This window comes from Stegodyphus dumicola, chromosome 5 (genome assembly GCF_044657685.1).
Source record: "Stegodyphus dumicola isolate Sdum_Otavi_A_Nest chromosome 5, ASM4465768v1".
NCBI lineage: Eukaryota > Metazoa > Arthropoda > Arachnida > Araneae > Eresidae > Stegodyphus > Stegodyphus dumicola.
Window position 1 is genome coordinate 167,532,141 of NC_140772.1, and position 25,407 is coordinate 167,557,547.

The 25,407-nt window shown below is 31.8% G+C and overlaps 1 protein-coding gene across 2 annotated transcripts in view; it reads left to right on the forward strand.

Moving 5' to 3' along the window:
* Positions 1–25,407, forward strand: part of LOC118187316 (transmembrane anterior posterior transformation protein 1 homolog) — a 48,739-nt gene that overhangs the window by 1,393 nt on the left and 21,939 nt on the right. Inside the window, exons 2-6 of one of the 2 annotated variants that reach the window (XM_035357510.2) lie at positions 2,129–2,239; positions 17,656–17,786; positions 17,900–18,021; positions 21,122–21,305; positions 21,632–21,767. In XM_035357510.2, coding sequence (XP_035213401.1) covers positions 2,129–2,239; positions 17,656–17,786; positions 17,900–18,021; positions 21,122–21,305; positions 21,632–21,767 — 684 coding nt within the window. Of the gene's footprint in view, positions 1–2,128; positions 2,240–2,315; positions 3,097–17,655; positions 17,787–17,899; positions 18,022–21,121; positions 21,306–21,631; positions 21,768–25,407 lie in introns of those variants that run through there. The other variant, XM_085817352.1, reaches the window with a different exon arrangement.

Consider the following 25,407-nt stretch of genomic DNA (forward strand, 5'->3'; position numbering starts at 1 on the left):
ACACGTCGACCTATTTTCACTTAAAAAAAATCCCAGAATTGCACAAAAATGGCATTGTGCACACTCTTGACTTTATCCATGTACACCTGCTAAAGTCCTAGCTAGTAACCTTTATCGCCTTACCAAAATGTCGCCAAACTACCTGTTTCCATATTCCAAAGATTAGCCGAAATTAATTTTAAATATTGACAATTTATTAAATCAGTTCAAAAAATTAATAATTAGCATAGAGTGTAAACAAAGTAATATGATTTAGAATAAAAAGGGGAAACTGAATAACAGAAAATAATGAAGTAGAAAAGTACAAAGAATAAAATACAATTGTTTGAAAAATGAAAAAAGAAGAGAAAAAATAAATTTTTGGAAATGGGGAAGGAAAAAGGCAAAAGGTTCGCAGTTAAAGCAGACTTGTTTATTGTCTACCAAAGCACGTAATACGACAATCAAATTAACTTGCTAAACTGCCAGTGTAATGTATTATATGGGACATACTATTTTGGTAACAAAAGGATTAGCTCTATTGTTACAGAAGGTAAATAAAAAAAAGGGATTAAGTTCTTTTCAATTAATTTATTTCGAATTATGCTATCAGGAAATCTGGGAGCAAAAATATCCATTTAACTGATATTTTAATGCGGTAAAAGTATATTTACAGGTACCCCAAGGCGATTTTTGGCAGTACATGGATACCGAGTTTGTGTAATTCTTTGACTTGTTGTTTTGGCTTTGTGTAGCGGTGATTTTTAGGGCCAAAAATCGACGCTACACAAAGACAAAATAACAAGTCAAAGAATTGCACAAACTCTGTATACATGTACACATTGACCTATTTTCACTTTAAAAAAAAAATCACAGAATTGCATAAACTAGGTGTTGCACACTTGCTTGACTTTATCCATGTAAACATCAACCTATTTTCACTTAAAAAACATCAAAGAATTGCACAAACTTGGCATTGCGCACTCCTTTGACTTTGTCCATGTACATGTCGATATATTTTCACTAAAAAAGTCAAAGGAACACCCAATTCTAGGTAAAAGTATATTTACGGAACATTCAACTACTCCGGTTACCATAAATGAAACAACAACTTCGTGATAATACAAGGGGTACACTTCAGTCTACTCTAACCATTAATGCTAGCTGTAAAAATTAGTTATCCATAAATAAATTGAAGTTATACTCTTAAAAATGACTGAACCAACTTTTATTTAACTGTAACTGAAATAATATGCCCACTCATAAGTTTTTGTCAAGGAGGAATTTCAGATTTGTGTTCTTACTGCAGATCTTCATCTAGATCTGATGTGTATCAAAACTTTCAAAAAGTTTTCAGATATGAAATCTAGATATAAAATCTTTTACTACTTTTAGAGTTATTTATCACTGGAAGATGGCAATAAAATACAGTGTTGATTAATAATTATAAGTATGTAGTGCATGAAATAAATATTTGCATAAATTTATAATATCAATCTTGAATAGTAGGAAATTACGTGCAAAAATTTTGGTTATTGCCCACTAGTGATATTAATGGTACAAGTATTAGGAATGTTTGCTCTTATGGTTTTCTGTGATGAATACTAGTGGGAAAAATTGGTATTTTTCTGATATCTGATTAAGAGATATATGTATATGTGTATGTGTATACACAGACATATGTACATACATTTCTGAATCTGGTTTTGATAACAAAAGAGTACACAAGAATTAAACAATTCATTGCATATCATATTTTTGTTATAAGGCCCATTGTAATATGTCTGTTTTTATCAAAATCTGCATGGGAATCAATATCTGTCTGCTAAAGAAAGTTGTTCATTTTGTTTTCTGTTAATTAACATTGTGATCATTTTTTAAAGGTTTGTAATTGCATACTATATTTGGCTTAATTCATTCATTGTATGTCATCGACTTTGGACCAATAAAGTATAAAGGAAATTCATGATTGTTAGAGCAGTGAATTACCTTCATTTAATCTCAAGATGTTACATTTAAAAGGTCTTTCATGCTTTTTAAATTTTAAAATATCAAGTTGCTATATTTTATTATTATTATTATTATTATTATTATTATTATTATTTTAAATTCTAAGTAATTTCTAAGTAATTTTTTTTTTTAATTTCAGATGATGCAGTTCCTGAGAAAGATTTAAAGAAGTCTCTTCAGTCTTTTGTTAGTAAGCCATCTAGTGTAGAAGATGTTAATACAGAGCAGAAAAAAGAAAAGCAAACTAACAGTAAAGTGAAATTAAGCATTCTGTTATGTCATATTTGAAAATTGCATAAATTTAATATTTGATTTTTATCTTTGCTTTCTCATACTTTAGTATAGTAGATAAAATTAATATATGAATTTCTTATATAAATATGTACTGCTGGCCATTAAATTTACTACATAATGAAGGAAAGCAGTGAAGCAGAATCATATTAATTTAATAAATGGATTTTAAAGAAAGATGAAATAATTAAAATTTTGGATAATTCTGAGGTACTGAACATGCAGAACAGTAGAAGCTCTTATATGGCATTTTGTAATATTGCTGTCTACAGTTTTGATCCTGTCCCAGAGCTCATCTGCCATACTAGCTGGTAGGAGTGTTCATATTAGTCTGCAGTCATTGACCCAACGTTTTCAGGTGGTGACATCAGGGAAGGCATCAGCTAAGGCAAGAGTCAAAGATCCCACTTATTGAGGAAATTTAGAGCAGCATTACTGCCATGCAAGTCTTATACTTGCTTATTGAAAGGTAATGTGATAGAGGCCTCAACAATGTGACATGACTCTTGGCACTTATTCCTCGGGCATTGTGAATGTGCTCATCAAAATACTGCATATGTGGACTAGAAGTGAATGGAATCAAATACATGCTTGGCTAGAATGGCAACGAAAAAGACAAGTTTCCAAAGTCATTCCGCTTAGTGCTTTCAGACATGAAGAATGTGGTCATCGTGATGCTGTATACAAAAGTGGAATTCATCATAAAAGACTATGTCAGGCCATTGATGCAACTATATACATTACAGTCAAAAGTCGTTAATCCAGACTCATCAGGATTTCGGCGATTCCGAATTATAGATCATCAGTTTAAATCTGGTAAGATGGCATGCAGAAATTATAAAATTAAAACTATGAAACCGTAATTTATGAAATAAAAAACAATTATGATCTAAAGGGTATCAAAATTTACAACAAAAAAAAAGCTTAATATTTATTTGTTTACTTTATTAAACATTTCTTTTCAATGTAAGTTGTTTAAGTTGCTTCGTTTTATGTAATAATACTTTTTAATTCTATAAACAGACATAATTTCTTGTTCAGTTACAAAGTTCCGCTGTTGAAGTCTTATAATTGCTGTGTCGAAAATACCGACTAATTCGTCAATCGAAATTTTTCCGTTTTCAATAACCTCTGTGTCACTTTCTTCACTATCAGAAGCGAATTATAATGACGAGAAATTTGATTTAAATGATATCAAAGACGGAGTATATCGAGATGAAATACTACATTTAGTAAGGAATTATAAGCCAAATAAAATAAAAACATCTGCCTTGAAGATAAGGATAGTGCTGACAGATCAACTTCCAATTCATTGCGTGCCACGGCGTTTCCCCTCCTCCCGCTGCAGATCAGCGTGAAATTGATAAACAGATTTCGGAATGGTTAGATAAACAAAGGATTATGCCTTTATCCATTTTTTGCAGCAATTCCACTTTTTGTTTAATGGACTTCGAAACATACTTTCACTTTGTAGACCCTTTACATATTAGTAAATATATATCGGAAATTCTATTTGACATAATCGAAAGTTCAAGCTTACTTTTATAAAATTGCTCTAACAGTCTGCAAAAAATAATAAGCCGGATCCAATTCGAAGATTAAGGAACAACGCAATCTGCAACATTAGATAATTTTAGCTTAGCTTATACCGTCCGTTATATATTAAACGCGCATGCGTAAACGTATTTTGCGTTTGCACACATGCATATTCACAGCCGTAAAGGTCTTACGCGCATGCATCAACGCGAGGCATGTGCAGAAAGTTTGTAGCTTTGAGGTCCGGATTATAGATCATTCAGGATTATGGGTGTCCGAATTAACGACTTTTGACTGTATTGAATACATGATTTTAGGTATTGATTCCTCTGTTACAGCACCAAAGAAACCTGAGACTGTGTGTGCAGGTACTTTGTGGTGTGTAGCATATCCAGTTTCCTGATCTTAGAAACATGAAGTAGCTATATGATACTTAACAATCATACAGACAAGGTGTGTGTCATCTTGCACATCAGTGAACTACTAAAATCCCACATATTCTTTTATGTGACCATCTTGGAATTTTCAGTTGCAAATTCTCTTAACAACCACTGGATATAGACCAACACAAGTAGCAGTTATACAGTGAGATAATTTGCAGGTGCTGTAGGTTATATTATTCATGCATGATTGAATTCTAATTTGTATGGATATGAGTTCCTTCTTCTTAAATAAGGTTTCTAAGGCAGAGCAAAACCTCACACACAAAAAAACAAGCTAGCACAGTTTCAGGAAAAATCAGCATATAAATCTGCTTTTTTATGCTGCTTCAAGTTGCCATCACTCTTGCCTGTAATATATGCCTGATGTGAAGTGCTAATTTCCATTTTCCAGTATGTTTTATGTTTCATGTAAATTTCTGATTTCTTTATGCTTCCTCCATGGTATAGCAGTTTAAATATGGGCAATTTTATTGCCCATATTTTGGAAACTTTTAATTATTATATTAATTTCTGATGCTGTCTGAAACACTTGACTTTGTTTATACATAACTTAGTGTATTTTAATATTGAAAATATTTTAATCTACTCTTTCTATTTGCTTCATCACCTCATATTACATTATGCTATTACAGTTAAATGATCCATTTGGCCTGACAAATTGCCAGTTACGAGAGTTGCACTGCCATTCCCTGGACATAAGATTTTTAATTTATTTTTCAAGTTATAGCATTTGTTTTTCATAGTGTTACAAATCAAATAACGCAGTTACACTATACCGAAGTTTTCGAAATGCTTAGTATTCTTTCATGTTTTTGGCCTTTAAAATTATAAAACTGTATACTTATCAGTGTAAAAAAATTAGCTATTTATGCTATAATATACTAACTACTAGTAATTTTTATGGATATCTATCATAAAGTATTGCAAACCCTCTTTTAAGTCGGCCAGTTACCCTATAAGAGGATTGGGGTTTTCAGTAGAATGGTTACCTTAGAAAGGCTGTGTTCAATATCAGTATTTATTTATGTTCTGAGAAATATTAGTCACTTTTAAATGTAATTTAAAATATAATATGTTACTGGCTATAGTATACTACAGTTTCTATAATGATTTTTAAAATGCTAGGATATTTCCAAATTTGTGCTGAAGAAACTTGAGACAGTTTGTAGGGGGGTGGAGAAAAAGAAAAAAATAAATCCACAGTTTATTCTATATTTATTTATATTAACAAAATACTACCATAAATGAATATATTACCTAACATAAATTTCCACTTTAGAGAAGAAGTATACATAACAAATGCATTTATTAGAAAAATTGCAACTTTAAAATATGTGCAATACAGTGCTTGTCGCCTATTTAACTCACTGTTTATCAAACAGTTGCTTATTATGTTCAAATTTTCAGAAGAAAAAATAAATATCTTATCAATAGGAAAACCAAACTCATCTCCACTGTTTATTAAATTCAGATTGACAAAAGACTAACTCTTCAGTGCCAGAAAATATAACTTGTACCTATCAAGCTTTTCATTTTTCATTCATGTATTGTATTGTGCCTTTAATATTCAAGCATGTAATGCTTAATTAAACACGTTTGACCGAAATTTTATTACCTCCTGATCCCTGTACCTTTAAGACATAGTTGTCAGAGATCTTTGTCTGAACTGGACTTCAAAGTAGCAGAATTTTGTTATCTTAAGGTTAACAAAAACAGTCTTGTAGAGACATTGTAAATGAGTTAGGATTCATTCTCTACCAACTGATAGGAGTTATAGAAGTGCAATTTCTTTATTTCATCTTTTAAGCTTTCTAGCATCAAAATTTTCCCCTTGGGATAAACACATTATGTTCATAGAGAGTAAACAACGTTCAAGAAAAGGAAGGAAGTATATTTAATGAAGAACTAATAAAAAATGAAAATGTCTCAAGGAATTGCAAAAAAGACAGAAAATCAGGAGATGTTCAAATTGCTTTTCTAGAATGTTTTCAAGCTATAAAGCTAAAAAATATTTCTGTTTCTAGAGCTTTTTTCACTGATTTGCTAAATGCTAGGAGAGAACTTTATGTCACCTGACATATGGGTCACAAGTTGGCAAAAGTGAAATCCAACATTATTCATCAGAAATTGCATGAGCAGAAGCAAGAATAAGATCATCAAGATTCTTTATTTGTGCTGTAAAATTAATACAAGCCACGTGAAATTTAAATATGCACAAAACTTGACTGCATTAAGAAGTACTGCAGTACCAGAACACACATTAATATTTAAAAGCAAAGCAGCATTTGGTTTAAGAAACTGAAGAAATAAGTTACTGTGTGATTAACATGCAATTTTACTCAACAAGACTGTGTGCGTTATTGACAAAAACATAAAATCTCAGTGTTTGAAAGGTGTAAAGAATTTACTTCTAACATACCATACCAATGAGAATGCATGAATGATAAATAAAATTTTTAGTGATTTTCTTTCAAAATACGAGTGAACTGAAAAAGGAAAAAATAGCTTTATTAATTAAATAACCGTGCAGTGCACTTAAAAACAGGATGTCTTCCTTCAAATACAATTTCTAGCATTCTATCTTTAATTTCAGGACATTAAAAAAGCTTTCGAATGTCTATGAAAAGATGTTCAATAAATAATGAACAAAACTGAATTTTGTGAAAATGCAAGCACTTTGAAGGAGGTAACTAAGTGGATATCTCTGCTAGAAGCCATGCATATTACATTATGATCTTATAAAATCAGTTAAAAACTGTCTTAAAAAATTTGGCTTTATGTAGAAGAATCGGAGAAATTTCAAACAATAGCTTTTCTTTCTGACATCATTGAGGTTATGAAGTTTCATTTCTTAGAATGTGTGTCAGTTCACTACTAAATTCAGACAATGTGTATAAAAACTATAAAAGTATTAAAAGAACTGCAGAAACTGACAGTAAAAATGATGCACCAGAAAGGGATAATATGTGGTCAATAATCAAATCAAGAAAAGCACTGCAAATTCTGGAAAAATTCTTTATCCGAAATGTGCTAATCAAAAATGCTGTCAGCAGTTTTACAAAATTAAGAATACAGTTGAAAAGCTGTTGTTGAACAGTATAAAACAAACACAGGTAAAATAGTTGTTTATGAGAAAGAATCTTTTATCAAAAATGTAATTTTGAAAGGTGTATGATTTTACTTAAACTGGTAATGCTAAATTAGTCCAAACTCTATCAGTGAATTATTACTAAGATAACAAATTATTACCATGTCTAAAATAATTACAAAAACTTGAATTTTTTTTTTTTTTTAATTTAAAGAAAGAGAAATTTTTGTGCACCACAAAGTATCACACGAGACAAAGGGTTAGGTAAACCTTTTTATTTAACAGAACATAGAACATAAATGCACTTACTTGTGCTAACAGAAACAGCCACAACTTCTGCAATTGAACTAAAGTAACACCAGCACACTAGAGTAAGAGACACCCAGGCCATCGAATAGTCCATACATGATTTTTATATACTCATACCCTAGAAGGGAACTCTTAACTGGCATAATGACTTCAAATGTCGGCAGCAATAACACAAAGCCAAATAATTACAAACTTATCACAGCTGGCAGGAACTACATAACGTGCCCACGAAAGACAGAAACACACTTTCTTTACAGTCCAAAACCCTCAGTTTAAATACCGTCTAACGTCATTTACATTCTGATCAGGAAATGTAAAGAAGTTATAGCAAAGGCTGAAATTATAATAAAAAATTGGTTAGTTTAAATAAAAAATCAGTACTATTCAGTTTTGAGGGCCGTAAAAAAATCGCCAAACTATTGTTGATGCCAGTGCTGCCAAAAATAATTGCGGCAACCCTAATGCAAGAAAGGAAGTATAATAGTAAATAACTATCTAAGATTGATGTTTTAATTTAGATGAAATGTTAATTTCATATAATACTTTTTTTATTATTATAATTTATATAAAAAAGCCTAAACATGACTGAATGGAAGCATAAGAGTAAACTATTTAAGATCATTATTATAATTTATATAAAAATTGCTAAACGTACCTGAATGGATGCCTGCATCGCTATTTTGCTACTGAGTTATTGCTAAAGCATAATTTCATCTCGTTGGTTGTTCAAACATAATTTTCTATAATGAATTATGCCTTTTCTATGAAAAAATGCAGAATCGCCCATTTATTTGTTTGCTGCTTTTGACAAGGGTAAAATCAATTGGATTTTTGTCAATTTTTTTTTACTTTTTAATTGAAAATAGATCGATGTGTACATGGATATCGAGTATGTGCAATTCTTAAAAATGCGCCAAGCAGTGGGTGATTCTGCACTTTACCCAAAATTCTATTGCAGACTTTTCGTCATGGACAGTTCCCAAATTGCTAAATCCATAGGATATCAAAAAAGGATTTAAAAATTAAACTAGTATTTCAATGGCATCTTAAGAAAATAGAACTATATAAACTTAAGCAATCTGAAATCAGCATGTACGCTAGATTTGGCGCGCTGTTTAAATGGTCACGTTTGCTAGATTTGGCACTTGTGGTGATGGCGATAAGGAGCGCGTCTTGCGCCCTCCGATAAGTGTGGCAACCCTAGAAGAGAAGTTTCTTACGAGTAGCGAGCAGAGCGAAACAGGCAGGCTGTCGGGCAGTGTGCGCGAAGTTCCGAAATAAAGCTTAATTTTTATTGTGCACTATGTCTTGTTAATATTTATATTAATGCAGTAAGAACATAATCTGTGATATGGAATTCGAGGATTGGTGGTAAAACATATAGGAAGTCACCATAATGGTAACCCAGACTGTGTTAAATCAAGCCGTATGAACAGTTCTGAAGCACTTTCGGTTTTGACTACAAGCCATCACTCAGGATCTCCAAACCAGAAGTAATGGATTACATCGGTTTTCATCTTCCGGATCACAGATGAGTAGTAATTATAGATCATTTTATAATTCTGTTTTCTACTTATCATTTAATTTCATTTTCTTTAGTTAAAATTTTTGCTTTTATTTTGGCTTAAAAACCTTGCACAATGTCTGATGTTCATGCCGTCCAAATTCCGGTTTATAACTGATCAAACCCATCTTTATGGTTTATTATGTGTGAAAGTACCTTTGCTCTTCCACCCGCAAACCTATCACAGAATCCATTACTAAATATAATTATGTAGTTGCTCATCTTCCTCCAGAGATTGCATCAATAGTACGGGATTTACTTATGAAACCAGACCCTATTGATCCATATGCAAAGCTTAAAACTGAGTTAATAAATCGTTCGGGAGAATCTTCTCAGCAAGAAATTCGCCAATTCTTATCTGGAGAAGAATTAGGTTCTCGAAAACCTTCTGATTTGCTTAGAAATATGAAACGTCGAGCAGAATCTTTAAATGTTCCTGATAACTTAATGTTAGAATTATTCCTTCAACGTTTGCCTTCGACTGTTCAGTCTATTTTGGCAGCGGTTTCCAATTTAACTGTAGATAAAGCTGCAGAAATTGCCGACAGAATTCTAGAAGTAAATCCAACCCCAGGGACTTGTGCCGTTTCTCGCACAGTCGATCAGTCTCTTGAGGATAAATTATTTAAACAAATAGAAAAATTAAACAAACGTATTGATCGCATTTCTCTTTCTCGTGGTCGCTCGCCAAATCGTGGAGGTCGAAATAAGGAAAGAAGCAGTTCCAAAAGGAGAGATTATTCTGTTTGCTGGTATCATAGACGTTTTAGGAAAAAGTGTAGAGATGTCAAATGTACAAAACCTTGTTCATGGCAGGGAAACGAAACCAGCAAAGGATAGAGGCGACTTATTCTTTGCCTCAAGTTTCACATCGCCTGTTCGTTCGTGACCGTAGAACAAACCTTTCATTCTTGGTCGATACCGTCTCTGACGTGTCCTTACTTCCAGCAAATAATTCTCAAAAACGGAATTCGTCCCAACAAACACTTTTCGCTGCTAATTCTTCTACTATTCATGTTTATGGTCAAAAAACACTTTCTTTGGATTTCAAATTAAGACGACAGTTTACATGGACTTTTCTTATAGCAAATGTTAGTACACCCATTCTTGGAGCAGATTTTCTCCATTTCTTTGAATTGGTGCCTGATCTCAGAAACAAATGTCTCAAAGATTTAAAAACGCATTTTAAAACTGTCGGTTGCGTAAAAAATGCAAGCATTTATTCAGTAAAAACTGTATTTAGTGATACACCATATCACAAAATTTTAAAAGAATTTCCTTCAGTTACTAGATTACCAGATCCTAACCAACCTGTTAAACACAACACTGTTCATTATATCATAACTAAAGGTCCACCTGTGGTTTCAAAACCTCGTCGGTTAGCTCCAGATCGCTTAAAAATAGCAAAACAAGAATTTCAAACTATGATGCAATTGGGGCATTTGAGACCTTCGAGCAGCAATTATGCATCCCCACTTCACATGGTTCCAAAAAAGGGAAGTCTGGAATGGAGACCTGTAGGAGATTATGAGCATTGAACGCTCAAACAATAAAAGACAAATATCCTATTCCATGCTTAGCCGATTTTACTGCTGCATTGCACGGTACTAAAATTTTTAGTCATGTCGACCTGATTAAGGCATACCATCAAATACCAATTAACCCAGCCGACATCCACAAAACTGCCATATGCACACCATTCGGTTTATTCGAAAGTACCCGTATGCAATTCGGCTTATGCAATGCATCCGCGACTTTTCAACGTTTTATAGATGAAGTCACGCGGGATTTAGAAGGTGTTTACGCTTTTGTCGATCACTTGCTCATAGCCTCTAAAGATTCTGAGGAACATTGCAGGCATTTGAAAGCTTTATTTTCCAAACTTCAGGAATATGGACTTTGCATAAATGTTTCAAAATGCACCTTTGGTCAAACGTGTATTGATTTCTTAGGTTTTCACCTTAGTGAAAACAGAATTGAACCTCTTCCTGACAAAGTCAAATGTATTTTAGATTTTCCTCAACCTACTACTCTCACTCAGCTTCGCCGATTTTTAGGCATGTTTAACTTTTACAGATGTTTCATACCTAAAGCAGCACATATTCTTTCTTTTTTAATAAAATTGTTAGAAGGCTATATGAATAAAAAGAAATCTCGTTCACGTGTTCAGGATTCATCCCCACAAATAAATTGGAATGAGAATGCTGAACAAGCCTTTATTGCTGCCAAAAATGCCATTGCTCAGGCTACCCTTTTGAGACACCCTATTCCCGGAGCCCAGCTAAGCATCTGGGTAGATGCCTCAGACGTCGCAATAGGTGGCACACTTATGCAGTTGTCTCAACAAACATGGGAACCTATAGCATTTTTCTCTATGAAACTCAATAAAAGTGAACAGAAATGGTCCGCGTACGATAGGGAATTATTTTCAATTTATTCTGCAATTAAGAAATTCCGACACATGTTAGAGGGCAGAAATTTTATAATTTATACGGATCAAAAACCGTTAATATACGCTTTTAAACAGAACCCTCATAAATGTTCACCTGGACAATTGCACCATTTAGATTTTATTTCTCAGTACTCTACTGATATTAGGCATGTGCAAGGTTCAAAAAACGTCGTTGCTGACGCTCTTTCAAGAATCGAAATTGACTCCATAACAAAATCTCCATTTTTGGATTTTAAAAAATTTTCGGAAGCTCAACGGCATGATCCGAAGGTACAAGACCTTCTCAAAAACAACACATCATCTTTGAAACTGGAATTTAAACCGTGCCAATATTCTGATGGTAATATTCTTTGTGACATATCAACGGACATTCCTCGTCCATTTGTTCCAAATTCCTTTCGCAGACTCATCTTTAATCATCTGCACAATCTGTCACATCCAGGAATTGCAGCTACTACGAAGCTTATTTGTTCTCGTTATGTATGGCCCAATATGAAACGTCATATCAAAAAGTGGGTGAAATCCTGTGAATCTTGCCAAAAATCGAAAATTACTAGGCATACTAAAACACCACTGGGCACATTCTCTCTTCCTGATGCACGTTTTTCAGAAATCCATATGGATATCGCCGGACCGTTACCTCCATTAGAAGGCAATGTGTAACTTTTAACTCTCATAGATAGATTCTCCAGATGGCCTGAAGCCATTCCCATCCCAGATATGAAAACGGAAACCATTTGCAGAGCCATCTTCAACTGTTGGATATCTCGTTTTGGTTGCCCATCGATCATAACAACAGACCAAGGTTCTCAAATGAGATCCGCACTTTTTGCAGAATTTACGCGCATTTTGGGTACGAACAGAATCACAACAACAGCCTATCATCCAATTTCTAACGACATCGTTGAACGATTTCATCGACATTTAAAATCTTCTCTCAAGGCTCACGAAACCAATAACTGGACTGAAACACTACCAGTTGTTATGCTTGGTATTCGGACAGCCGTAAAGGAGGATCTACACTCATCTTGTGCTGAACTGGTGTACGGCACAACTCTCAAGCTGCCTAGTGATATGATAACGTCATCTAAGATATCTCCGTATGACACACAATTTATCACGAATCTTCAGCATAGAATGCAACAATTGAATCCAATAGCAACATCTGCACATTGCCAAGAAAAATGTTACGTAAGTGCTACCTTAAAGTCGTGTACGCATGTATACTTACGTGTCGATCAAGTAAAGCCACCTCTATGCCAACCATATACAGGTTCGCATAAAGTCCTTTCTAGAACGAACAAAACTTTCACAATTGATGTTAACGGTCTGAAATCTACTGTGTCTATAGACCGTGTGAAACCAGCCTATTTGCTTTCGGACTCTGATTTGCCTGAACTGAAAACAAATAAAGACTTAAAGACAGTTCAGCAGAATAAATCTGCAAACGAACTCTCTAAGACACAAACTGTCACCAGATCGGGAAGACACGTTCACTTCCCTAAGAAACTTGCTTCTTACATAACAATTTAAAACATTTTTATAAAATTCATATCTTAATATATTTCTTGTTATTTCATGTTTATTATATGTGTCAATACCTTGTTATATATTGTATTGCATTTTGATCTTTTCTAATTTTATAATTATGAAAAAAATACCCGACAGTACGGATCCTCTGAGATATTTCCATAATCTGATGTCGTTCCTTTGAATGGCCATCAAAGGAACTGGGGGGAAACTCTGTGGTGATGGCGATAAGGAGCGCGCCTTGCGCCCTCCGATAAGTGTGGCAACCCTAGAGGAGAAGTTTCTTACGAGTAGCGAGCAGAGCGAAACAGGCAGGCTGTCGGGCAGTGTGCGCGAAGTTCCGAAATAAAGCTTAATTTTTATTGTGCACTATGTCTTGTTAATATTTATATTAATGCAGTAAGAACATAATCTGTGATATGGAATTCGAGGATTGGTGGTAAAACATATAGGAAGTCACTATACACTTTTGCGCATACATTTTCGCTGCAATTTTTTTACTGTCCTCAAAATGGAATACAGTCAAAAGTCGTTAATCCGGACTCGTCAGGACTTTGGCGATTCCGGATTATAGATCATCAGTTTAAATCTCGTAAGAAGCATGCACAAATTCTAAAATTAAAAATATGAAACCGTAATTTATGAAATAAAGAACAATTATGATCTAAAGGGTATCAAAATTTACAAAAAATAAAAATAAAAATAAAGCTTAATATTTATTTGTTTACTTTATTAAACATTTCTTTCAATGTAAGTTGTTTCGTTTTATGTGATAATACTTTCTCTTTAATTCTATAAACAGACATAATTTCTTGTTCAGTTACAAGTCCCATAATTGCTGTGCCGAGAATACCGACCAACTTGTCAATCGAAATTTTTTCGTTTTCACTAACCTCTCTGTCACCTTCTTCATGTCTTTATCCATTTTTTGCAGCAATTCCACTTTTTGTTTGACGGACATCGAGACATACTTTCGTTTTGTAGATCCTTTGGGAGGTCCAGAATCGGAAATTGACATAATCGAAAGTTCAAGTTTACTTTTATAAAATTGCTCTTACAGTCTGCAAAAAATAATAAGTCGCATCCAATTCAAAGATTAAGAAACAACGCAATCATCAACATTAACTGAAATAGATAATTATATAATTTTAGCTTGCACCGTCCTTTATACATTAAACACGCACGCGAAAACGTATTCTGGACTTGTGCACACGCATATGCAAGTGCGCGTAAAGGTCTTACATGCACGCGTAAACGCCTATGCGCATGTGTCAACGCGGTGCATGCGCAGAAAGTTTTTAGCTTTGAGGTCCGGATTATGGGTGTCCGAATTAACGACTTTTGACTGTAGTACCAAAAAATCTTATAAAGTATTTAAAAATAAATTGAAAAATTGCATAAATAGTTTAATTCTGTTTTTAATTTTTAATGATTATTTTTTGGATTAATTAATGAAATAGTTGTTAGTTATTATTTTTCTGGAAAAGTTTAAAACTGTTAACCATAATATGTAATACATAAATCGCCATTTATTAAATTGAAATACTTTTTGAATGAAAGGAATTTTAATAAGCGTTGGTTACCATAGTTAAATGTATATTTTAGATTCATCATATTTAAAGACCTGTTGAAAGTGTCCCCCCTTTTCAATATTTGGACATAGAGCTAACAAAAGTAAAATCCTTAAAATGGTAAAAAGGAAATGGGTAAAAAGTTTTCATTGTCTCTTTTAAGTTTTTACTTTAAACATCTCAAAGAAATTCTGGTTTTCCCTATATGAATTTCTTGTTTGGGCAAGCTAGAAATTTTTACCACTTCATTTGCGACAAATATGTATCATAGATTCAATTCATCAGAAAGCCACTGAAAAATATGCACTGCTGTGTCTTGAATAATTCATTTCTTTATTAAATAAGTTCAGAAATCTATGTATGGCAGTAATATATAATAGAATATTATCATAACATTGATTTTCTTAAGATTAACTTAAGATGTTAGATTCTAATCCAAAATTTTCAGATTGAAAGTTCAGCCACTGGAGTGAGATCTGTCTACATTGCCTTTTTTCATAAAAAAAAATAAACACTTGTAGCTGAATTAAATTCTTGCATTTTCGTATTGAAATTAACTGAGCATTTTGATTTTCCACTTTGTAAGATGAATGAATATTCTGTGCCAGGTTTCTCTCAGACCATTTCCATCAACCTGTCTTCAATTCCAATAAGTTTCATGAAATGGGTCTTCTGTCCTCAAACAAGTCTTCAATAGGTCTTCGTGAAAATATATGTTTATGGTCTTTTTGTTAAAGCCACCAATTTACATTTCAAACTGATCCAATTCATAGATCAGAGAGATGAGAAATAATATGCTGTGCTTCTGAGAATATTGAGTATACATTTAGTGTAGTATTCATAAAGTTTAATGATTAACTTTAACATTTTAACTGTTATGCATTTTCTTTTCCAGAAATGTTTTTGGCTTTCTACAATTTGTTTTTTTTTTACGAATTTGTTCACGTCATCCTTCACTTTAGTTACAGTTAATTCTTGCTTTCCAGCATACTATTAAGAAAATATAGTACTTACAACATACTTTAAGAAAATACCGTACTTTCTGATTATCAGCTGCATCTTCCTACAAAATCACCAACCATTGCTGACTAATATTTTGCCAACCTAACACATGTAAAACAGTAGCTATTTAAAAAAAAAAAAATTAATTAACAAAATTAAAATGTGAGAAACATTATAAAATGAAATGCTGAAAATTCAGTGAAACAGCAAAAAATTAAATTTAAAATGCAGCAAACATCATAATAAAACACTTTCTTTTGTCCAGATCTTCTGACTTTGTGGAAGGTAATCGATTTTAACTTTTTAAACAGATCAGGAGAATTACAGAATTCTCAATATCACAGAGCAACTTGCACTGTTCTCCATGTGCCCATCAATCTGTTTTAACTTTGAAAACTGAGAACTGCAGTACATAATAACTTGGCATCACTCAAGTACATATTGACCTGGTTTAAAAAAAAAAAAAATCAGAGAATTGCAGAATTCTTGGTGTATAACAGAGCAACTTTGCTGTGCTCTCCATGTACACATCAGCATGATTTTAACCTTAAAAAAAATCCGAGAATTGCACAAATTCGGAAAAAGCTGTTATGATTAAAAACGGTTTTGAACACAGCATCATGCTGTTTTAAAATGAGTTGCCTAGTAAAGATATTTTCATAAAATTTTGGGTTGCCTACTTTGGCGACACAGCACTTTACCCAATCATTCTTGTGGAAGTGGAGCAGATAATCAGAGTATCGTAAAAATATTTACAACTGTCTACCAAGCAAGGAATTTCTTCTACTGAAGAGACATGTAAGAGGAAAGGAAATAAGACTTTACTGCAAAGAAAATGTAGTAGAAAAACAGAACTATCTTGTGCTTTTGTCACTCCCAACTATTTTTACTTTTGCATTAGTAAATTCAGAAAATAATTTGACTTCAACTCATACACAGTAAATGAGGAAATGCTGATAAATCTTCTTAAATTTTTATTAAAAATTAACAGATAAGTGATTGGCTGATTGGTCAGGAATTTTCTTGCATTCACCATGAATTACCTCACATCTCCCCTCCCCAAGGATACTTAAGAAGTAGGATGCTTGCAATAAATTTGATATTATGTTAGAAAATTTTATTTAAAGAAAAAAAAAACCTACATGAATGGAAACCTCACAGTGTACCTATTGAGAATATTTATGAATGTTTATAAAAAAATATTTTGAGAAAATTACTAATTAATATGTTATTAATTTTCTCAAGTTTTCCCCATTTTCTCTCTTTTCGTGCGTCAATATATTATCTCCTCTTAAAATCTGATTCAAATAATATTCGAAAATGTGTTATGCTGAAGAATAAAAGCCTTTTTGTGTCATATGATTTCAGCTGCGTCATAGTAGGCTTTTCTATAAATCATATACTATTGTTTTTGAATTTTATTCACCATTTGTCTGGCGCATAATAACCCTCGAGGTTTTGTGCCATTAAAAAAATCAACCTACCAACCAACCAAATCATATACTATTGCATTTTGAATCTACTAGACTGGTATCAAACAAAATGTACCAATTTAGAACTCTTGATTGTTTTTATTTGTATCAGTGCCTCAGTAGTAGCATATTCATTCGCGTATATAAATAAGTGTTTACCTAAAAATGTATAATGACAAAATATATTATTTTTATGTGTAAAAATGTAAATTCACAACTTACTATAACTTGGTTGCAAATCTAAGATTTAATGTTATATAAGAAAGATCAGTATGAATAGCATTTCATTATATGATTAATTAAATTTTAGAACTTAACAATAAGTGTAGTTATTTCTTTGTCAGTATGTTGCTAGCTCAATTTCCTAGAAATCTTAAAATTGTTTAACTTTTTGTTTTTTTAAATTAGGTGTGTCTGTGTTTGATTATTTATATGGTGAGTTAAGAAGGGGCTATTTACTAGAAAATGATGAACAGCGATTTACTGAAAGACGTGAGAAGTTTTACATATTTTTGAAAATTCCAAAGGAAATTGAGAAGGTGTTTTTTTTCTTTGTTCTTAAATTAATTATTGAATTTAATTTTTTTGTAACTGAATATTCAGTTTATATTAAAATTTCCGTATTATAATTTTTATAAATTTCATTTTTCAGTTTATTTGTTATGGGTTTTTCCAATGTGTGGATGCATTTTTATTCCTTTTTACATTTCTGCCTTTGCGTTCTGCTTTATCAGTTTGGTTTCTGATCACAAGGACCCTAAAAGTTGTGATAAAGTAAGTAAAAAGGATGCATGAAGTGCAGTATTATTAAGCATAGAAAGTAAGATTAATCATTCTCTTTGGGATTGTCAGTCTAATTCTTTGCTGTATTTCTGATTATTTTCTTACATTAATTTTTGGTACTCTTCCGTTTTGCCGGCACAGGCGATAAAGTCGCTAATAATGGTACAACTGATGCCCAAACGGAATATCCTCGATGGTAACCTTTTACGCCTCATTTTCAAAACAAGTCACAACTTTCTTTCAATACTGTCATACAATTACATAGAATGTTTACCAGGTAGTTCAATTTTATGCCATTCGCGGTAAGTCAATTAGGATGTAGCCACACCGCTTACCCGAAGCCGAAAATGTGGAAAAGGCAAAGTTAAGGATTAAGTTCATCAATTCTAATGACAATGCACTAGCCAAAGAATCCTTAGGCACTAGCGAAGTAAAGCACTGCGGTTTTACATAATTTCTGAGTAAGCTATTCGTACGAATTGAAATAATTCATGCATTTAAAATTTTATTCCAAATTAAGATTTAACTTGAAATTAATGTAGATAATTACTGAGAGAATTAGAATTTTGTAGCATAGTTTACATGAGATGAGATCACTTGGGGTCACGTGATATGAACCGGCGAATCAGGATGTTGAACCATGAAAGCATAGTAAATTCTTAAATTAATGTCTTTTTACAAATTTATTGTCTTTATTTATTGGATTTTTACAAAATTTTAAACGATATTAAAATGTTTATGCCTTCAAAATAAAAAATTATTAGACCTAACATTTGTTAACATTTTTTATGTGCATACTGTATGTTGTTGCCAATAAAGTCTGCTTGGCGAGATTTGCGCCGGCGAAATGGAAAAGTACCTAATTTTTTAAAAATATTTATAAATGCCTGAAAATATTGATATAGTACATTATTACAGTGCTTTCAAACTGGCAACCCATGGGCCACATGTGATCCCTGAAGCAAAGTTATGCAGCCTGCTAATGCATTTCCCTATTTTAATTAGCATTATTATTCGAAGAGTTTGAATAAAGGTTTAAGATTTTAATGATTTTTAGTTTTATTTTACATTATTTTCATTACTATTAAAAATGAACATGAGTAATGCCCGAGAGAAAATCATCAAGTGGAGTTAATCAATTTATACTGAAATAAAAATCTTATTCAAAGATTTTGAAGATACAAGTTTGATTAAACATTTTTTATACTTTCCTAAAGATAAGTAACTTGAGTTTTTTTTTTTTTTTTGTTTTTTTTTTGTGTGTGTGTGTGTGTGTGTGTGTGTAGCTGAAAATTTAGAAGTCTCTCCCCTCCCTCTAAAAAAGAAAAAAGAAACTAGGCTGTTGTAATAGTTTCTAGTAATTTTTCTCCAAGGTTATAATAATAACTTTGTTGAAATGCCATGTAATGTAGCTGAGAGCTGTAATAAGAAAAACTATTAAGTATTCCACAAAAATTTAATGCATTTAAAATGATTAAATTAAAATGTAAATTTTTAACATATTACATTTGCTTTCTGATTCAGCTTGGTTTATTTTTTAGTAAAGTAAATGGAATTAAATTTTATTGTAATCTGTTTCATAAAATTTAGATTGTTAAACTGGTTTTTGCCACAAATACAATAGATTCCCCTCTAACTGGAGCAATGTCTGCAGTTAGCCTAAAATCAAGGTTAATCTGAAAAAATGTTAATGATTGATATCCTATTTTATAATTAGCAAAACAAATTAAGTTTATTTGGTTCTGTAAATTATATAAACATTCAAAACAGAGGGAGCAATGTGTTTGTTTAGATTGCTCTTGTATTTCAATAGGAATCAATTTAAAATAGAAGATTAACTTATTTTTTTATGACTTAGCAATTCATTTTCAGTAAATGATTGAATGGTGTTCATGTATGTAATTAAATTATGTACTAGTGTTAATAAAAACAGATTTTAAATACTATGGCATATCTGCTGTCACTGCTGTTACCGTACGAGTTTTCTCTTTCATTTTTATATTTCTCACAAAAACTTTACAACTAGTAAATTTTTCCATCATTCCTCAATAAATAAAGTTAACTTTTTTAGTAAAGTTGGTTAATCTATGTATATTAGTGCAATTCTTAGAACATTCTCTACTTTTGAATTATTTTTATTAAATTCAGTAATATCTCACACATTCTGGTTGATTGATTCCATCAGTACCTCAGATTATTTGAAACTGAGATATTGAAGAAATTATAAACCTGTAAGGGGGATGAATAGAAATTATTTACAAAATTTTATTTTCTTTCCATGGTTATTAGTGTATTAATGATAATTTTATGTATAAACTGAATGAAAATTGCTTTAAAATGTTCTTATTTATATTTGTAAAAATTACATTAGGGGTGCTTATGGTATTTTCTCATCTCTTTACATGTTTTTTTTTTTTTTTTTTTTTTTTTTTTTTTTTTTTAAAGCACCAGATTGCAAGCTAATAATTCTCAAATTAAAATGTGGTTGTTAATTTTTTTATAGACATTTCAGCTTACTCTGCATTAGTATCGAACTTGATCTTCTTTTTTTCATGTAAGCTTTTAGTTCATCAATATTTATATGCTTCATTATCCCATTCTTTAGTGCTTGATATAACATCTTTGCTCACTTTGATCGAATTCAAAATTAAGTATGTTACGATCTAAAATTTTTCCCACATTTCTGAAATTTCAACGAGTTATTGAATCATTGCTTATTATACCTTAATGTAATATATTGAACCATGTGCATCAGATACAGATGGTTAAGTATACTATATTAGCAATTAAATGAATTGGTGATGAGGTTATTTTTTGTGCTGGTGATAATTATTAAAAAGTTTACTGTGTTTCATTTTTTAAAAATTTATCTGAATAAAGTCAGTCTGCATTACGTATAACCTAGTATTCTTGCTTGGTATTTCTTAATTTATTAAGTATTTCTTAATTACAATTCTGCTTTGCTTAAGTTGATATTGCTTTCCTTTCCATCTTATTTTTTCTGTATTATTGCACATTTTCCTTACTTATTTGTCTGTGTACTTGATTTTAACATCTCTAATCTGAATATGTTCTCATAATTTTTTCTCAGTGCATTCTTTGGAACTCGTCATTGTTATCGAAGTTTACAACCTGCTGAAATATGCGACCTTTTAAAAGTTGTAATCTTAGGATGTGTGAGTTTTGCCATGATGTATGTTGACACATCTATGATGTATCATATTGTGAAGAGCCAGTCTGTGATTAAATTATACATAATGTTTAATATGTTAGAGGTAAGGGTTCATATGAGTTCACTTCTATTTTATATAGAATTTATATTTTGGTTTAATTTGCAAAATTAATTCTATTAAATCATGAGCTGTTTACAAATGACACAAATATAAATTTCTTATATTTCAGAAATTACATAGTTTAATATGACTTATATAATAAGTATACTCAATGTATTTACTTGTTAATTAAGAATTGAAGTTTATAAATATAGTGATTAAATGAAATGAATTTTTTAAAGATGAAATGTTACTTTTTATATGTCAGTTGAAAATTAAATTTGTTAATCTTTCTGCATGTTCTGACTTAATCTGAAATTTAATTATAGGTAGCAGACAAACTTTTTTCATCTTTTGGTCAAGATATTTTGGATGCTTTATATTGGACTGCAACAGAACCACGGGGAAGAAAGCGAGAACACTTTGGTTTGATACCTCACCTTAGTATAAGTCTTGTTTATGTGTGTATCCTTTATTTACACCATATTTACTTAATTTTGAACCAAAGGATCACTCACATCTTAAAAATCTTATGTTTAAATCAAAATCTGATTGGTTGTTCTTAAATATTTGCATTATTTGTTTACTAAATTCCACCAAAGGATGAAAAAGATCACAGTAATTTATTATATCGTTATAAAGGTGTTTTACTTGAAAAAGCATTACATATATTTTTGATTTTTTTTAATAACAAGTAGTTAAATCGTCTTTACATGGGAAATTTATATTCTTTTTAGTTTTTTAATATTTTAAGTATTTTAATTATTGTTGGTGATAAATATTAGAAATATTGGTACTTAGTGATTTTCCGTACTGCTACCCAAAAGTCACAAACATGTTGCTGAATAATTTTTCTTTAAGCTGATCTGTGAAAGGCAACAGCCATTTTCAAGCTGGCAGCACTCTAGGAATTCCATGCAAGAGCAATCATTCAATAAAATTTAAGAAGCAAGAAATATCTTTGATAAAAAAAAACTTGCCTTTTTTGATAAATCCTTCTTTTTATGCTATTGTTTTCCCTACATTCATAGCATTCTGTTTTTACATAAAAAAAAAATTAAAAATGTGCAAGCTCACTATCCTTACAATTCAGCATTACACACTAAGCAAAATAGTAGGTATGTTCTACATGTATATGTTATGGTAAAAACCCGAAGTCTGGTAAATTCTAGGTTTTATTGGCAAAATCTCTTAACATAAGTCCGAAGTATGCTTTAATATGGTTCCATTTTGGCCATTTACCAAGCCTTTGCAGTAAAACCTAGGAGTTACCAATGTGTTCCGGTAAAAGCTCGAAATAAGAGATAACGTATGATGAGATTTTCCATTTGCAGTTATATTGTATACAGTTACATTGTATTTTGGATCCATTCTCAATCTATCAATATCAGGTACTTTTAACATTTAGTCCGAGAGTAGGTTTTGGAAAGTTTGTAGTGGATGCAGGCTTCATCAGCTTCTCAAGTCCTTCCTTAGCTGTCTCTTGAAACACTTTTACATTTTAACTTTGTTGATAATCGCACTTGTTGTGTCAGGGCATATATCTGGTTCTATTTTTGACTTGAACTTTAGTATCTACTTCTATCGTTATGCATAATTCTTTTTCACATGTATTATTATCATCTTGGAATTCTAAAAACCATCTGTTGATTCAAGATTAGTGCCTTCATCTTCTGCATTAACCATACATTCATTATTAATATTTATAATTTTCAAAGGCCTCTTCAGTGGCCTTGTTACTGATCAAATCACATGGCAATGAGTTGGCAAGTCCCAGCTTCACAGAACAACCAAACATAGCTTCTTATGGCGAACATGATTACCTTGTGCTATGCTTTATTATTTATTGCTTGAACAAATTTTAATCCTTCCGGCCACTTTTCTGTCTTATTTGTTTCCCTCCATTTTGTCAACATGCTTTCAACGTCTTGGTTTGTATATTCGACAGAACCTTCGATTGACTGTGTCTCGGTTTACCATGAACTATTTTTATATCACTCCGTATTTCACATTAACTGTTTATGATTTGATTGCAAAATTCCCTCTTTTTGTCAAAATGTAAAATGCTTGGGACTTTAAAAGTTGTGAAAATATACAGAAGGTGATATGCTACTTCATCGGCTCTTTTACTGTGTGAACTTTTGAATAGGATGAATTCTGTAAGATGATCTTGATACATTAAAATAAATTTTATAATACAATCAGGATTGGACTGCATATCTATTAAGTCTAACTTGGTATCGAGAATTCATTTTGCTATGCATAATTGGTTTGATTACTATCCCCTTTTTCACAGTGTTTTGTTTTCCTGACATGGTTAACATAGTTTCAAATATGTGACGATAGATTCTACTGTTACATTTCTTCCAATTCAGTTCCTTAATCATACGGGTTCTTCCACCACGGCCAACTGAGATATGAGCATCATGTTTGATGTTGAAGACTTCATCAATTGTAACATAGTACAGGATTTCTGTTTTTTTTTTTTTTTTTTTTTTTTTTTTTTTGCAGATAGTGGTGCAATAAATTTGTCCTCTTCTCCTATATTTAGAATGTCATAGTGTTTCAACCTTCTGTACTGAACTGTGTTTTTCCTTAACACATTTTGCTTCTTTCACTTCATTTATTAAAAAAGTGTATTCTCATTTGTTAAATAAATCATGCTGCTAAATGTTATCGTGCTTATTTTTTTTTTTTACAGCTTCAGACAAAATGTCATAAAACTTTTTAAGCATAACATCACTCATTTCCTTTAAGCAAAATAAAAAATGCAAAACATGTTAAAATGAAAAAAAAAAAAAAAAAAACTGCTTCTATTTTAGATCGTAGCCACTTGCACTAGTTTGAATTCACTCTAAGCTAGACTGCAAATGCCATAGATAAGGAGGGGCAAAAGCACAAAAGTGTCACAATGGAATTTGTGCGCATAGGCTTATTCATGTTCGATTTAAATATCTCGTTTCGGGCTTTTACCGGAAGGTGTTGGTAACTCCTAGTTTTTACCACAAAGGCTTGGTAAAAGCTGAAATGGAATAATTTTAAAGCATACTTTAGGATTTTACCAAGCTACTTTGATAAAAGCTAGATTTTAACAGTAAAGCGTACTGTTTATCAGACTTTGGGCTTTTACAGTAACATATACTTGGGTTGCCACATAAATAATATTTATTGACATTGTGGATTTCCACGTAACTATTTTGGCAACATATTGCTTTGTCCCGTGAATGCTGTTTTGCAACTTTCCGTGAGGGTATGTATAATGAGAAAACACTGAAATATGAATTGAATATTGTTTTATAAGGCATCATCTTTTATCCCATATTTGACATGTTTTCTATAAACTTTTAATTGAAATAAAAAAAAAGTTTTTGATATTTTTTTGAATCGTCAAAAATTAATATAATACGTTGTGATGATTCAAAGCTCATAAGGTCTTAAATCCCTTATAGGGTTACCAATGGACAAATGGTTAAGAGTTTCAAACAGATGATGTTTTTTCTGAATTGACACTACCACAGTATTAGTTTGGCTAAAAAGAGATGCCTTGGAGGATATATTTGTTCAGAACCGTGTTACAGAAATTAGGAATCCGACACCTGTCCAAGCATGGAGATGTGCCTGGATCTTTGAACCCTGCAGACCTGCAGAGCAGGGGTTGTTCATTGCAACAGTTATGCAAATGAAATGGGAGGGACCCAGCTGGTTATATCTTCCTTCTCTGGAATGGGCAGTTAGGGATATAAAGCTAGATGTCAATGAAGAACAAGTGATTGAAGAGAAGAGAAAATGTATCCTCCATGTTCAATATTCAAGTAACAGAAATCTAGAGCAATAATTTTTCCACCTATACTAGAAATATGAGAGTAGTGGCAGGGATGCTACGCTTTATCCATAAATAACATTTCACATGAAAATAAGTAAGGAAACTTGAGTTGTGAAGAATTTCCGTCCATACAGTTAAAGATTTTTCCAGACCAAGAAGTTTCTTATTAAAATGCTGGCATTTAGAGATAGAGAAATCTGAAAATAAGAACCAGACTTGTGAATAGTAATGAAAAAGAGGATTTCAGGTTTCCAGTTCTCTTACCTGCCTGTGGTGTCGTAC